Source organism: Haliotis rubra, unplaced genomic scaffold (assembly GCF_003918875.1).
Source record: "Haliotis rubra isolate DU_JTF1 unplaced genomic scaffold, ASM391887v1 Scf130, whole genome shotgun sequence".
In the NCBI taxonomy this organism is placed as follows: Eukaryota; Metazoa; Mollusca; class Gastropoda; order Lepetellida; family Haliotidae; genus Haliotis; species Haliotis rubra.
The window spans coordinates 1865702-1882761 of record NW_025765226.1 but is presented as its reverse complement, the minus strand read 5'-3'; the positions used below and the strand labels follow the sequence as shown (position 1 = coordinate 1882761).

At 39.1% G+C, this 17060-nt stretch overlaps 3 protein-coding genes across 3 annotated transcripts; 1 reads left to right on the top strand and 2 right to left on the bottom strand.

Moving 5' to 3' along the window:
* The first annotated feature begins 5206 nt into the window (after positions 1 to 5206).
* On the top strand, positions 5207 to 9030 carry LOC124267316 (protein ALP1-like). Its single transcript, XM_046702235.1, is given in 3 exon segments — positions 5207 to 5238; positions 8047 to 8515; positions 8560 to 9030. Coding segments are annotated over 3 exon segments (972 nt in total).
* A 3257-nt stretch (positions 9031 to 12287) lies between these two features.
* On the bottom strand, positions 12288 to 14557 carry LOC124267315. Its single transcript, XM_046702233.1, has 4 exons — positions 14439 to 14557; positions 13180 to 13286; positions 12785 to 12892; positions 12288 to 12578 (listed from the first exon to the last, which is right to left on the bottom strand). The coding sequence occupies exons 1-4, from the start codon at positions 14555 to 14557 to the stop codon at positions 12370 to 12372; spliced, it is 543 nt and encodes a 180-aa protein (XP_046558189.1). The 3' UTR covers positions 12288 to 12369.
* Positions 14558 to 14675: 118 nt separating this feature from the next.
* LOC124267314 lies at positions 14676 to 16228 on the bottom strand. Its single transcript, XM_046702232.1, has 2 exons — positions 16199 to 16228; positions 14676 to 15008 (listed from the first exon to the last, which is right to left on the bottom strand). Exons 1-2 carry the CDS (start codon positions 16226 to 16228, stop codon positions 14676 to 14678), a joined length of 363 nt encoding a protein of 120 aa, XP_046558188.1.
* Positions 16229 to 17060: the final 832 nt, after the last annotated feature.

Here is a 17060-nt window from a genome sequence, read left to right as displayed (position 1 = left end):
TGTCAACAAGAGACAGAGGGTACACTTGATTTGTCCTCAATCGGCTGGTAGCCGGTGTTGAGCCGCATGCCCGAACACGTGACCGGCTTGCCCGGCTCACTGAAGGAATCAAACGCACCGGGCGAAAACCAAGATGGTGGAGACAGCAATCATTATTGCATATCCCGCTTTTACAGAAGCAGAGAGCGATGATGAGGAGAACGATCTTTACAGAGATGCATGCATTCTTGATTCTGTGTAAGATGTTTCTGAACGTCAATCAACAAACTGAAATGAATGCAAGGAAATGATACAAATCCGTGTCGCGTGTGTTTTATTGACCACCGAGATACCAGTTTTCGTGGCAATAGTTAAGGCATGTATTAGGGAATGGTGATTTATTTCGCTGGTGGGCTGATGCGTTTGCACAACACCATGGATAGAGAGGCCTAAATATACCTTTTTGAGTGAGTGAGAGAGTTAATATTTAACGTCACATCGGCAATATTTCAGCCATATCGTGACGAGAACACTTTACATTGTAATGGAATATGTATATATTATAAAACCTGTCATCGAAGGACAGTAAAGCAACTAGTGAGTGAGTGAGTTAAGATTTTTAGTCACATCGGCAATATTTCAGCCATATCGTGACTAAAGCAAGTTATATTTATATCAACAATTTAAGTGAAATTATAACATTCTGCCAACGAAGGACAGTAAAATAACTAGATTATCACAGATATATATGTAAAACTAGTAATTGAATCTAAAACATTTTAACTATGGGGGACAACACAATATAAAAATGGGCTATAGATCGCTAACAACTGAAGGTAGATCACCATACTAGGGACCATGGGGACTTACAGTACATTTGCTTCCTGCATGGACCCTAGCTGGATTTACACCATCCCTTCAGCCGTCAGCAAGTTTTGACGAATTAGCCATAAGTTAAAATAACACATATTCTACGATTAAAATAATGGTATATTTAAATTTAGTTTGAATGTTTTGGGACTTACGTACCCCCCACAGGAGGACAATAATTTTACAGTGCTTCAACCCCAATGTGAGGATACAGCCACTAACAATCTCAGCTGCTGAATTAAACTACCAATTATAAAATATTTATCTATTTACAATTCATTCAACAAATCTAATTCTTTTAAAAACGCAATAACTAAATGAGAACTGATATTATTAAAAAGATCCTTCACCGTTCGTGATCTGAAATAGATATCCCTTGTGATGGAATACTCAACACAGTCAAGCAAGACATGCTTGACCGTGATTCGTTCATCACAAGGGATACAAAACGGAGGATCCTCACCTTTTAATAGGTACTCATGCGTATATCTTGTGTGGCCAATACGACATCGTCGTATGATGACCTCTTCAAATCTGGACTGACAACCCAAGTAAGTGTAACCGATAGTTGGTTTTATTGCATGTAATTTATTAATACCTGCTTGGGTGTCCCACTTCTTCTGCATCAGATCACGGATGTAAGTTCTAATGCTAGCTTTGTAATCAGAGTATGGAATAAGAAGTGGTGTCACAGATTTGTTGAGTGCTGCCTTAGCAGCAATATCAGCCATTGTGTTCCCAGAAATGCCAACGTGGCTGGGTAACCAACAAAAGACGATGTCGCATTGGCCAGTAGCAAGCTCATTATACAATTCAAGAATTTCTAATAAAAGTGGATGATTGCAAGAAAGGTTTTTAATCGCCTGAAGGCAAGAAAGAGAATCTGAAAAGATGATGTATTGTTTATATTTACGGTGTTTATTTATATATTTAAGAGCTGTTAATATGGCGTTAGCTTCTGCTGTGAAAATAGAACTATTATTTGGTAGCCGAGAAGATATTGTTTTGGACCCAATGACAGTGGCACAAGCCACCGCGCCACCATCCTTGGATCCATCTGTAAATAAGGATTTATATGTATTATATTTATTTCTTAATTGACTAAATTCTTGTTTATACTGTAAATCATTAGTTTCGGATTTTTTAAATGTGGTTAATGTTAAGTCAACATCTGGCCTCACCAATTGCCAAGGAGGAGAAGAAAGCAAACGGGAAGGAGCTATATTTTCCAGCTCAATGCCGGCAGCAGCAATGAATGGTCTAATTCTGTGCCCAAGAGGCGGAACAAGAGAAGACTTTTTGTTGTACAGATCCTCATAGAGAGGATGGAAGACACAGTTATATGCAGGGTTCGACTGATTAGAAGATAGTTTAGTAATATACTGCAAAGACAATTTGATACGGCGTTGGTTGAGAGAAGGCTCGTCAGCTTCAACATAAATACTATCAATAGGAGAAGTTCGGAAAGATCCAAGACAAAGTCGTAGACCTTGGTGATGGACAGAATCCAGTAGTTTCAAATTGCTTTTACAGGCTCCACCATATACAATGGAGCCATAATCAAGTTTTGACCGGATGAGTGATCTGTACAAATGAAGGAGAGTAGTTTGATCCCCTCCCCCACTTTGAATTGGACACGACTTTTAATAGATCTAATGCCTTCAGGCATTTAGTCTTCAAAGACTTAATATGTGGTAAAAAGGTCAAATGCTTGTCAAAAATCAGTCCCAAAAACTTGGCTTCCTTTACAACGTTAATTGGAGAGCCATCCAAGTACAGTTCGGGATCTTTATGAGGCTTATATTTCCGACAGAAATGTATACATTTGGTCTTTATCTGTGAAAATTTAAAGCCATTCTCAAGTGACCATTTATGAATTTTATTTAAACACATCTGTAATTGTCTCTCGATGGTATGCATATTTTTACCACGACATGAAACGTTAAAATCATCCACAAACAATGACCCATCTATTGAGTCATTTAATACTTTTGAGAGACTATTGATTTTTATGCTAAACAAAGTAACGGACAAAATACTGCCTTGTGGAACCCCTGATCCTGATTATAATGGTCAGACAGGGTTGATCCAACACGCACTTGAAATTGCCTGTCAGCTAAAAACTGTGATATAAAGTGAGGCAAACGGCCTCTCAAACCAAAGTCATGTAAATCTCTTAAAATACCATGTTTCCATGTTGTATCATAAGCTTTCTCTAGGTCGAAAAAGATTGATACAGCATGCTGGTTATTACAATGGAATTTTTAACAAATGATTCTAGTCGAACCAAATGGTCAATAGTGCTTCTATTTTTACGAAAACCACATTGAATGTTAGAAATTAGATTATTGGATTCTAGAAACCACACTAATCTATTATTGACCATGCGTTCCATGGTCTTGCAAACGCAGCTAGTTAATGAAATAGGTCTGTAGTTGGATGGATCTGTATGATCCCGGCCAGGCTTAGGTATTGGTACAACAATGGCATGACGCCACGAAGGAGGAAAATGCCCTGTCATCCAAATATTATCAAAAATGTTCAGAAGTGTTTCAAGACAAGCATTAGGTAAATGTTTCAGGAGCTGATAGTGGATATTATCAGCACCTGTTGCCGTATCATGAGCTTGCGTTAAGGCAGTATTCAGCTCATGTAGTGAAAATACTTCATTATAATCTTCACCATTATCAGAATGAAAGTTAATTTTAATTTTTTTCTTGATGATCTTTATATTTCTGAAACTTTGGATTGTAGTTGGATGAAGAAGAATGTCTCGCTAAAGTTGCACCCAACTTGTTTGCAATGTCAATTTTATCAGTTAAAAGATCGTGGCCATCTTTGAGATGATGAACACTTGAATTTCTACCTTTGCCCTTGATTCTCTGTACCATGTTCCATACCTTCGTCATTGGTGTACGGGAATTGATCTTTGATACAAAGTTCTTCCATGACTGACGTTTACTTTGTTTAAATGTACGTCGAGCCTTGGCATTGTTTATTTTAAAATTATTTAAATTGTGAACTGTAGGGTGGCGGCGAAAGTATTTCTCTGCCTTTTTCCTACACTTTCTAGCTTGTTTACAATCGTCAGTAAACCATGGTTTTCGAATATGTGGTTTAGCAGAAGCCTTAGGAATAGTTTCATCGGCAATGTTTTTCAGTTTATCAGAGAACAACTGAATCGGATCTGTAACATTAACAAAAAAGGTCGGACTGTAATGTGTCAGCACACAGTGTCTGAAATAATGGCCAGTTGGCCTTATTAAAATTCCACCTTGTTGTTGGTGGATCATCGTTTGGGTTTATAGCAGAAAGGATTGTGGGGAAATGGTCACTTCCACACAGGTCATCGTGTACTGACCAGTCAAATTCATTATAAATATTTGGGTCCGTGAGGGACATGGGTCCGTGAGGGACAGATCAAGTGCAGAATAAGTTCCAGAACCAGGGTGTAAATATGTGGCTGATCCATCATTGAAAAGACATAAATTATTATTAGACATGAAGTCTTCAAGGATTCTCCCTTTACTGTTAATATCGGCACTTCCCCACAAAGGGTTATGGCCATTAAGATCACCCATTATGATACAGGGCTTGGGAAGCTGGTCGAATAGATTCTGAAGATCAGACTGCTGAAGAGCAGAAGAAGGAGAAATGTACAAAGAACAAAGAGTAAAGGTTACCTGTAAAGTTAGACGGACAGCAACAGCCTGAAGATTGCTTTTAAGAGGGACAGGGCTATGCATAACACCCTGCCTAACCAAAATAGAAGCGCCACCAGTGGCTCTATTACCTTGGGGTGAAAACGAATGATATGAATTGTACCGACGTAATTCAAATTTATCTGAACTTTTCAGATATGTCTCTTGTAGACTAAAAGCCGAAGGTGTAAAATCGTGAGATAATAATTGCAGATCGTTAAAATTGTTCCTAAGGCCTCTGCAATTCCATTGTATTAAGGTCATTAAAATGTTTAGGGAGGTTTAACTGGAGATCGTGAGTGCGTGGAAGCGTCACTCCCACCCCCCTGTGCGTGAAGGAGTGATCTCCATGTCCAGTGGCTCAAATGGATTTTGAACCGTCACAGGCGTCAAACTAGTAGACTCTTCTAAGAGTTGAAGTGCTTTAGTCTTTTTCCTCAGTTTTTTCTTTTCTTTACTGGAAAGGTTGGCAACACTCTGTGTTGTCTGAGTTGTAAGTATATCTTCTGGTTGTGTTTCCTCAGTCTGCGAGGCTGAAGAACGTTGAAAGTCTGGTGTTATGGGATTACTGTCATTCAAGTGGATTTGAGTTTCAGTGACCCAGGATAACACAGTTTGACAGGAAGTTGAAACTGATGTAGATTTCCTAACACATGATGGAGAAGAAGATGAAACTGTTTCAGAATAGGTCAGACCGGTAGAATGTTTTGACTGTGCATTAACTAGTTTTTTTGGCCTCAAAGTAGGAGATGTTATTAGTGCATTTGATTTTGAGAATGTTGGTTTCGCATTCAAACTTTGGGCAGGATTTTGATGAAGCCAGATGCCCACCACTACAGTTTGCGCACTTGATGTCATTAGTGCAATCGGTACTCTCGTGAGCTCCACTGCAGCGTGAACAAACGGATTTGCCGGTACAAGATCTTGCACCATGGCCAAACTTTTGGCATTTGTAACACCGGAGTGGATTTGGTACATATATCTCCACTCCGATATTACAATATCCAGCTTTAATAGACTTGGGAAGCACAGTCATACCAAATGTAAAAGGTAAGTGTGTGTTTTATTACGTTTGAATCCTGTTTCCTCGTAAAACGTTTAACAGAAGTCACGCCCTGGTCTCTCAATTCAGCAACAATCTCCTCTTCTGTCATGTCTGACAAACAACGGGACCTGTCTCTAATGATGCCTCTGCAAGTGTTCAATGTCTTATGCACTGAGACAACAACCTGTTTATGCACAAACTGCTGTAATCCCAGCAGATTGACAGATTGCTGCCTCCGTACACATTCTACCAAAAGTGAACCGTTTCGGAGGCGGGTAACATTCTTCACCTCTCCGCAGACACCTTGGATGCCCTTGGAGACAGCAAAAGGATTAATATTTAATGGATTCCCATCATCAGATGCTATAACCAAAAACCTTGGCCAAGAATCATTCACGAAAGAAGATACCTCTTCATCAGACGAAGAAGAAAGATGTCTCCGCTTATGTGTCTTTGACGAACCAGATTGAGTGTTTGTAGCCATGGTAGAAGAATATAGTTCAGCATCCCTGCTCCCCACCCGCCATCGAGTGTCAACAAGGACGGTGCTGCCGTGGAAACCAGACTGCAACACCAGGGCTACAGGGATGTTATACTCCAGAAATAAGTACATAAATAGCTAAGAAATCTAAAAGATCAAATGTCAGGCTGGTTCGGCCCATGACATTAGTCTTAAGAAACTCAGAATTTAGAGGTCCATATCACCAGATTGGCCCATGAGCCACCGCCTTCTGGCATAGTACTCTAGGCAATACAATATCATGATTAACTGTAATTTCAAAAAGCCAAGACCAAATAATATATCAAATTTGTGCAATAACACTCACTATGCACAGGGCCTGGCATGACCAGCCGATTGGTAGAACCGGGCCCATTCTACCACCCGTCTAGGTGAAGTAAAGGGCAAAGTGGTGTGTTGGACAACAGGAACACCTGGTCCTGGTTCCTGTGCCCTCAACCACCAGCCTCCCGTCCTCCACCAACACAGGGGCGCAACCCACGGCAAACGGGTTGGTGGACCATATATCCCCCCGGGTCCACAACGGGGTTGAAGGGCGCTTAGCGTGACCCAGCACCCACCACGAGGAGGTGGCCCTTCATGGGTGCCAAATATTTAGCTATTTACAAATCTGTTAACAAATTTAATTCTTTTCAAAAAGCAATAATTAAATGAGGACTGATATTAGTAAAAAGATCCTTCATAGTTCGGGATTTGAAATAGATATCCCTTGTGATGGAGTACTCAACACAGTCAAGCAAGACATGCTTGACCGTGATTCGTTCATCACAAGGGATACAAAACGGAGGATCCTCACCTTTTAATAGGTACTCATGTGTATATCTAGTGTGGCCAATACGACATCGTCGCATAATGACCTCTTCAAATCTGGACTGACAACCCAAGTAAGTGTAACCGATATAGGGTTTTATTGCATGTAATTTATTGACACCTACTTGGGTGTCCCACTTCTTTTGCATCAGATCACGGATATAAGATCTTATAGCAGCTTTGTAATCAGAGTATTGAATAAGAAGTGGTGTCACAGATTTGTTGAGTGCTGCCTTAGCAGCAAGATCAGCCATTGTGTTCCCAGAAATGCCAACGTGGCTGGGTAACCAACAAAAGACGATGTCGCATTGGCCAGTAGCAAGCTCATTATACAATTCAAGAATTTCTAATAAAAGTGGATGTTTGCAAGAAAGATTTTTAATCGCCTGAAGGCAAGAAAGAGAGTCAGAAAAGATTATATATTGTTTATATTTACGGTGTGAGTTAATATATTTTAAAGCTGTTAATATGGCATTAGCTTCCGCCGTGAAAATAGAGCTGTTATCAGGCAATCGAGATGTTATTGTTTTGGACCCAATGACAGTGGCACAAGCTACAGCGCCACCGTCCTTGGATCCATCTGTAAATAGGGATTTATATGTATCATATTTGATTGTTAATTGATTATATTCTTGTTGATACTGTAATTCATTAGTTTCAGACTTCTTAAACTTTGTCAGAGTTAGGTCAACTTCAGGCCTCACCAGTTGCCAAGGAGGAGAAGAAAAAAGACGGGAAGGAGATATATTATCCAGTTCAATGCTGGCAGCATATACCTTTTTGTTATGTGAAAGAAAAACTTGAAATACTTGAAACTTGGTTATGTTGTGGTATATTGCAAACCCCTCATTAATTACCTACCGCCTGGTAAGTAGCCAGTGCAAGTAAAAGCTGTCCAGCTCATGTTAACAATTTTGAAAGTATGTACAGTGAAACTGGCTGGCTTATGTGTTAACATCGTCATGGGTGACTGGGTTTGGCTAGAACGAAGGTGATAAAAAATGTTGAAAACACATGCACACCACGAGGGCCTTCTGTATCAGCAGTGTAGGTGAAGTGTTATAGAATGTAATTTCATATTTATCATTATATCCTTATGACACCTTTCTTTGTATGTCCAGCCTCTGGAAAGATCACATAAAAACCAAGGACTTTGTGGACTATACAGTGCATAACTTTCTACCAGACACCTTCAAGCGCTATTTCCGAATGAGCAGAGGAACATTGGAGGCGCTATGTCAATCACTCGCACATTCACTGTCGACACGAACGGTTCCAGGTGGTCGTCCAGAGGTCCCACTGGAGAAGAAGGTTCTACTGATCTTACGCTATCTGGCAGCACAGGAAACAATGTTCAAACTGGGTCAGGACTTTGATGTTACAGAATATAGTGCCCTGAAATGCCGCCGTGATGTCATTGGTGCTATTAACACTGTTCTTCTGCAAAAGTTCATCAAATGGCCTGAACGTGCTGATCTCGCTACAATCGCACAAGACTTTGACACCTTTGGGAACTACAGGTTTCCAAATATCGTTGGAGCGATTGATGGATGTCATATTGAAATTGAAGCTGCAGTCAACAATCCAAAGGCATATTAACAATAGAAAGAAATTCTATTCCCTCATACTCCAATATTGGATGGCCTGGCCGTGTACATGATGCAAAAGTCCTAAGAAATTCAACCTTATGGAACAGTGGCTATGAGAAAACCAACAATGGACATTACCACCTTATTGGGGATGCTGCATATCCAATAAAAGAATGGATACTCACACCATACAGGGACAATGGACAGTTGACACCACGACAGCTGCGCTTCAATAGGTGTCTGTCATCCAAACGACAGGTTGTGGAACGGGCCTTTGGTCTCTTGAAGAACCGATTCCGACGTCTGAGACATGTTCATATCCACAACGTACATGAAATCTGCAAAGTAATTGCAGCCTGTTGTGTCCTCCACAATGTATGTGTACTGCGTGAAGATCAGCTTTAGGATGTCATTGATCATGACCCACAGCCGGTACTGCAAGGACCTTTGCCCACGTTGCAGCAAAATGATGCTCAGGGGCAACTGAAACGTGTCATGATCACTAATAACCTGTAGCAGTAAAGTGGATCATGACAGTATCTGTGTAATATCAATCTCCGACAGTTGTGGCATTTACCAGTATTAATAACAAATGTGTGATGTCTGTTTTTTGTTTTATATTTAGGAGATTAAGAAATGACATGGGGCTGCAAATTTGATGTAATCAGAACATTATTGCCCAAGCAAGCCTACATCCTTCGGATGTGTTCCCTGAAAGTGATAATGTACGATCAACACCATAATTGTATTAAATTTTATTGCAAAAGTAACAAAAAAAGTAGTAACAAACATAAATCTCTGTGTTCAAAATAAAACAAGTCATCCCCCCGGGCCCCACAAATTTGAAACAACAAATCATCTGACAGTTACAGTCCAACTTTATTTTTTCATTCAAAGCATTTCCATGGAAATCATGAAAAATTTAAATGCCCAATATCTGCAAAAGGCACTACTGCAAGATCTGTTTCCTATATCTGCCAATTATTGTTGAAAGACTGAACGGTTTTGGAGTTGTCTTCCAACAATGAAGCTCACCCCTCCCTTTTGAGACTAAGTCAGAAACGTTTCCATGGAAACCAAGTAAAATAAAAATCACAAAAATCTGCAAATAGCAAAAGGCACCACTTTAGGTCCTGTTTGATATATGTACCAATTTTTGTTGAAACATATTGAAAAGTTTACGAGTTGTGCTCCCAAAACAAAATGATTACGGATGGACAAGGCGTCCACTATATCCCGCCTCATTACAATGATAAGAAATAGAACAAATAAAACTGCATTGCAATGAGAATGCCAAGGGAAAACCTGACTGACATACACAGAAATAAATTCCACAAGATTCCTCCTTATGAGTTTTCAAGGAAAATATTCATCTTTAACACTGGCACAATTGAATGTTTATGAAAAAGATTACCCGTACAAGTCCTGATGAAATTATAGGAATTACAAATCGTAATGTCTGTACTGAGACAAAAAATGAAAAACAACCACCAACGTGATTTACACAATCAACTTAAACACTTTGGTTTTATCCAATAATTCAAACATTAATCAGTCAAATACTAAGCCAAAATGATACAATCTGTTTCATTGGCATTTTAGAAGTTGGTGACTAATCAGAAAGTAAGATTGTAAGTTGTTATTCATAAAGAATCTTCCTTTCTTACAATGATACAACTCAAAGAGATATAAGTAATGTCCACAAGCGCATTAGGTTATACAGATAGGAAAGCTGCACAGAATTCCCATGACATTATTGCTGAAGTGCAGTTGAAACGGAAATTGAAAAGCAGCTAATAGCTGAAGTAAGACATGGTTATACGAAAAGAGCATATTGGTATGAGTTACCATTACAAATAAAAAACTCAATATCTGAGTTTCAAACACTTCACACACTTAACTCAGTGATTTCAAAATGTATGTTTTAGGAAAATTAACATCATTAAGATCTACCATCATAAATGCACACAGTGATAAACATTAGCACCAAAAATACATTTGGCACCATACTTCAGCCCCCACAAATATTAACTGAAATGATGAAAGTATTTCTATGACATATACACTGTGTAGACTTTCTTACATTAGAAATACATCAAGAACACCAGCATGGATGATCAATCAGTACAGGAATGTGTGCTTGACAAGAAAGTCAACCCCAAATTGTTGTATACTACCCATCAAAAGTTTAGCCTCACTGAAAGCACTCACTATATGTTTATATATAGATATGGTGAAATCGAAAATGAATTTCTCCACAAACTGCAAACTTTATGCAGATTAATTGCACAAGGATCATGCATGAAATTGCTAAAAAGCATCTGGAAATATTGTGCATGTGAACAGTTGCGTTTTGGTGTAAAGTTTGGTTAAGCATTTGCCATTTTTCACTGACTTTTATCATTTACAGAACTCATGACAATCATTTCAACGTTACGCATTTGTTTTACCATACATCCATTCATGTGTAAACAGAATGGAATATTTGGTGAAATCTAGTTTAGACCAGTTGACTGAAGTAAGTGGCTACATTTCCACTAGTGAGTCCAAAGTTTTGATGGGTAGTATATTACCACAATGGCGACATTGCGATGGGGAGGCAAAGCAATCACGGTAATGTCATGTGTTGACATAGTATGCAATGGTCATGAAATGAAACTCAAGTGAATGCTGCTCATTGAAATACTGAACCCCCCTATGCATACTTTTTCAATGTGTGAATTCCAATAGAGTGAGTGAGTGAGTTTAGTTTTACGCCCCACTCAGCAATATTCCAGCGGTCTGTAAACAATTGAGTCTGGACCAGACAACCCAGTGATCAACAGCATGAGCATCGTACTGCGCAGTTGGGAACCGATGACGTGCCAACCAAGTCACCGAGCCTGACCACCCGGTCCCCGCCTCTTACAAGCATAGTCATGGGTTGCTGAAGACCTATTCTACCCCGGATCTTCTCGGGTACAAGTGCAATGAAGATACTTTCTTCATTAAATACATTTTTCTGTGACCAATTAAAAATTATGAAATGAAAATTTCTGATGGGTATACATAATTCATGAACATATACTATTGAAGCATTTCAGATGCTTTTCTTCAAAAAGATTCTTTGCAAATCGGGTTGATTTTCTTGTCAAAGGAACTGTCTGTTTATCAGGGCTTATATCATTTTACTTTGAAGCGCTTGTAGCAAGCAGTTTTAGTACATCTATCATCTCATTTGCCGTGCTCATTCTCTCTCTATGTCTCTGCTCAGCAGCCGCTTCTCTTCTCTCACTTTCACTCTTTAGGAAATCCTTCAAGCTGTCACCCACACTTGGTCGTCGTTTCTTTGGTTTAGGCTCATCTGGAATGAAATAAATCACAAGTGTTTGTGAGAAACATGGCTATGAACCCCACCACCAACAGAATCTGAAAAGGGTATATCTCATAGATCTAGCTGTTGTGGGGCATTACATGAAATCAAGGTTACAAAAATCATCTTAAGTATCTGCTTGTACGAAACAATGAAAACCGACAATACCATATTCAGGGCATCAAATTTGAACACTGCGTCTCATACTTCAAGAGATGCCGTGCTAACTAAATGACTCCGAACTCCTGATCAATATAACTGACCATAAATTCTCAAAAGGTTGTACCACAATTCAGACATCTGCAATAGTTCAGCAAGGACTAATTCTTGCAAATAGCAGTCATACTTTCATTTACCTGCCTCATCCTTCTTGGATTCAGCTTTCTCAGCTTCATCGTCAGTACTTGTAGGTGTCAATCGTAGCTACCGGTTTGCAGTCTGGCTGAGACTCAAAACAATCTTCTAGCTGAGGATCTGTTTCCGATGGGGATTCGCCAGATGTATTATTTTTTTTTCTGCTTAGCATACCTGTCTTTCAGACTCTTTATCTTCAGGCGACATTGTTCAGCAGTGAAGTTATACTTGTTATCACACATTATCTGAGACATTCTTTTCCACTTATTTTTCGACGGTTTCTTTTCCTCCTCCATTTTTTTGTGTTCATCAAGGATCAGTTTCTCTGCTGGTTTTGTCCACATGATATCACCAACTTCTGGAAAAGGTATAACAGGTTTACCGAGTACAGTTCAATTATAAAGTCTAGTTATTCAAAACTACTCAATAAAATTGATAAATCAATCATGCTACTACACAACACAGACAAAGTTTTTTCATATTCACTCTTTAGTCAACAACACTAACCTAAAATACTGGACAGGAATTATTGCATAACCCTGCAGAGTACTTGAATATATTTACCTGGATTATCCACAGAACATTTTGCCACTGCCTCTGTATTAGTCTGGTTTGTCTTGTCACATTGTGACCGGCATAGCTGATCTATGATGATCTGTTTAACCTCTGCATCTGAAATGATTTAAAGGATCCGTTCACAAACCGAACTAAATGATGTCAGTAAATATGAAATTAATTCAAATTATGTCTGGAGATAAAGATTGACTGCAAAGCATCGACAATTCCTGAAAATATACTTTAATGCATTTATTACTGCAGACATTAAGATAAAATCTGAAAGTTTTTTTTGACGTTTTAAGTCATTTTCAGAAAATATGACAGATGATTCATCAGTTGCACTTACACACAGCCCATACAATTTAAACGGTTTACTATTCGACAAGGCTTGCCATGCTTACCTGTATCTGCAGACACCAACAGTTTCGCCACGTCCTCGTTCACTTCGAGGTTGTGCATGTCACCATTCTGTTCCACTGTGAGATTCACTGTGTGAGACATGTTTAAGCTAAAAGGATAAAATAAAGATTTCTTAGCCTCAATAAAAAAAATATTACAGTTTCCCTAACACAGATGCATCATTACCTCAATGTCTTAGCGAAATTAGTTCTAGTGACTGTTGTCCCTGATTTATAGAGACTCTGGGCTCTTTGAAGCATTAGAGTATGCTACTATCTAATTGAAAATTGTTACCTATCTATTCCATGTTGAGAGCGAGTAATCATGATCATATTTTTCTTACAAAATATTTACAATGTAGCAAAACATATACTATGGTATATAAGCTGTGCATGTAACTGTTGTTAGTTCCCCTGTAATATAGAGTTCTAGCTCTGGATTGTCACAATCTGCGTGCCAAACCCTTTTACACTGTTCGCACCTCAGGTATATTCAGAAAAGACAGGACCAGCAAATGTTAGATGAAGGAAATTAAAATTATGAAAGAGTTAGAAACAGATATGAACATCATTGGTTGAATCAAATTGACGTGACAATATACTCGGCAGCATATTTTACCAACCATTTGCAGATACGTGTCATTAGGTAACTAAATTAACATTAAGTTGTTTTCGTAAACCAATTCTTATATGTCCCAATTTATTATATGCCTTCAAAATTGTCGTGTGATTCCATTCAGTGGTTACAAAGTACACAGTACATATCAATGCATTTGTTATGCTTTGAGCATAGTTTTAAACCTTTCATGCGGCCAGTTTTTCTTTCAAAACATATATGAAAAATATCGGATTTTAATAAGGGGTTTATTTTCTATGTTGCGTTAAAGTAATTGGACAAAGTGACTCTTTTACCCTATTTTCCATAACCAAAGTACTATTATGCCTTTCATATTACGTATAGATATAGTTTGATCCATTAAAGACATACCTGAAGTTTTGATCAATAAATAGTATGGAATTTCCGGAGTTTTCTTGTGTTTGCAATGACAGCAATGACTGCAATGACGCCTCTTTCATACATATGTAACACATCCAGTTGTCGGGATCCACCTGTCTCGCCTTGATAATCTCTGTCATCATTCATTAACTGCAATATGGAAAAAAACATTTCAATTTCAACTTTTCAATGTTTTCAGACATGTTTCATATCAAGTAATGTTTGAAAATTGGAATTGCACGACAACACAAGTCACGATACTTACCACGTGCCGCCATGTTTAGCTGTCTGCAGCCGCACAACTGAAGCCGGCTCATTCGGCTGACACCCGTGCAGTCCGTGCTCTTCAGCCGGTCCAAAACAAGTGCCTTGGCCGGTGAACATCCGGGCAATCGCCTGACCCCGGCTCGGCGGCTCATCAGCCGGTGTGCAAATCAAGTGCAGCCAGAGTATGTTGACTTACTTGACTTAGTCCTCTTTACTCCTTGAGGATCATAGGGCCTCAACAGTTGTCCTCAAACGCTTGCCGGTCAGAGGCTATGCTCTTGGTAGCCTCCCAGGTTAAACCGGTTTCCCTCAGTTCCTTTTCCAGGCTTCGTCTCCAGGTCTGTTTTGGACGTCCTCTTTTCCTCTTGCCATGTGGGTTCCAGTCAAGCGCTTGTCTGGTGATGTTTGTATTGTGTTTTCTTAGCGTATGTCCAATCCAACGCCACTTTTGTCGCTTGATCTGAGCAGAGACTTGGTCTTCATTCGCTGCTTCCCACAAGTCAAGGTTGGAGACTTTATCGAACCACTTGATGCGAGGGATCTGTCGGAGACACTTGTTGAGGAAAGTCTGTATTTTGATGGATCTGGTCTTAGTTACTTGGATACAGAGTATGTTAGTTACATGCAAATTCAATGACCTGAAACCGCTGTATGCAATATACTGCCTTGATACCATATATGGCATCATGTATATGTAACAGGAATGAATACAGGGATTGTAAATTATGTACATAAATCAGTCATTTTAATCTTATTTGAGGGTTTTAGTGATACGGCAGACGACGACTTCTTTGTAATATTTAACTTTCAACTAGTTGTCAGTTCAGCTGCATCTTGTCTTTGCCTTAACCGTTCATTTCAGTGTCACAGGGCTGGTTCATTTTGAGTTAAAGGGTATTTGGATTGGTCTATTTTTATGTCAGTGTCTTGGGTATCTTAACAATAGCCAGGGCCCTGTCACGATGCCGAGTGTCAAATCATACAGATAGCATCCTGTCAACAGTTAAACAGTGATTAAGGAAAACACCACAAATTATGTTATTATCTTTTGGCATCAAACATAGCATAACATCAAATAATACACTGTTAGTTTATTCCGGTAGTAGTGTATGTGTTGATTACTTGAAATGATTATACTATTGTCATTCGTAAATACTAAAGAAGGTAAAATTTTCGTTACTAACTTGCATGAGAAATTATTTTTGCTCTTTTACTAGTTTCTTAAATATAATTTTTTTTCAGTTCTGATATAAAATCAACTTACACAACATTGACTGACATAGCAGCAAGCATGCCTCTTACGACACTCATGGGGTGCTGAAGATTTGATTGTTGGTAATCATGTGATGTTATGTAATGTAATGTTAATAATGTATAGGGACTGAGAATTTGAGAATAAGGTAAATATTTGGTGAACAAACTATTTCATATTTTGTATTCTGTGGTTACACACATTCCCCACAATGGGTACAATGTGTGAAGCCCATGTCTGGTGTCCCCCGACGTGATATTGTTGGAATATTGCTAAAGGCGGCGTAAAACCATACTCACTCGTTTTCACCACCCACCGGATCTGGATTTTATACTAGTTCCAAACTTTCTTGGCCAACTTCTATTTCAAGAGAAAGTCGCCATGTTTTTAAGTGTCCTAACCCAATGGGACTAGGCTCTGATATCAACTCTCATATCTGAACCTAGAACACTGTTACTTCAAAGCAACACTTCTGGCAATTTGTAAGAAATTCATCACGATCCTACAGCACACTTCCGTTCTCTCTGTTTCCACATTTTTCGTGACATGTCTTCACAATGGAGGTGAGGTGAGGTGAGGTGAAATTGGGTTTAACGTCGTGCTTGAGAATATTTCGCTCATATGACGACGTGCATGCGTGTGTATGTGTATGTGCGGCTGCTTGTACTAGCCCAGACTGATGCTGGTTTTATAGTGCTAGCCCACTGAGATACCATGCCGCAGTGAACATGAATACCCCACTCAGACACATTATACTGACTCCGAGCCGACCAGTCCTTGTTGTACCTATTCATGCCGAGCGCCAGGCAGGGACCAACAAGCACCATATTTTAACGTCTTTTGGTATGACGCGGTCGGGGATTGAACCCGCGACCTTCCGCTCTCCGGGCGGACGCTCTAACCACTACACCACGGAGGCGGTCTCTTCACAATGGAAGGCTGTTAATACACCTAGTAGTACACATAATCTTTATTGGCCCATTTATGGTGGTTGACAGTACGTACATATATCGATCGCCTGGTTCCCACGTATTTGTATTGTTACATTTTGGCATTGTATTGGCTAAGTTTTGATGATTTAAACAATATTGCATTTTGTAAATTTTCCAGTGACATTATATCACGCTTCACGTATTATCAAATTAGTATCTCTGGAAATGTAACACGATTCATTATTTGATGTAAATTAAGACATGTCTATCACATGGCTGAGTAAGTACTTTCACGCCCAAGTGACTTGGATATTTAGTTTTGCTTTCAACCAGTATTTTGTTTGGTCGAGACATAGCTATAGATATAGCTTCATCATTACCAGAGTCATAAAAAACCCATTTATGATAGTCTATTCATATAAAGAGTTTTGGTGCC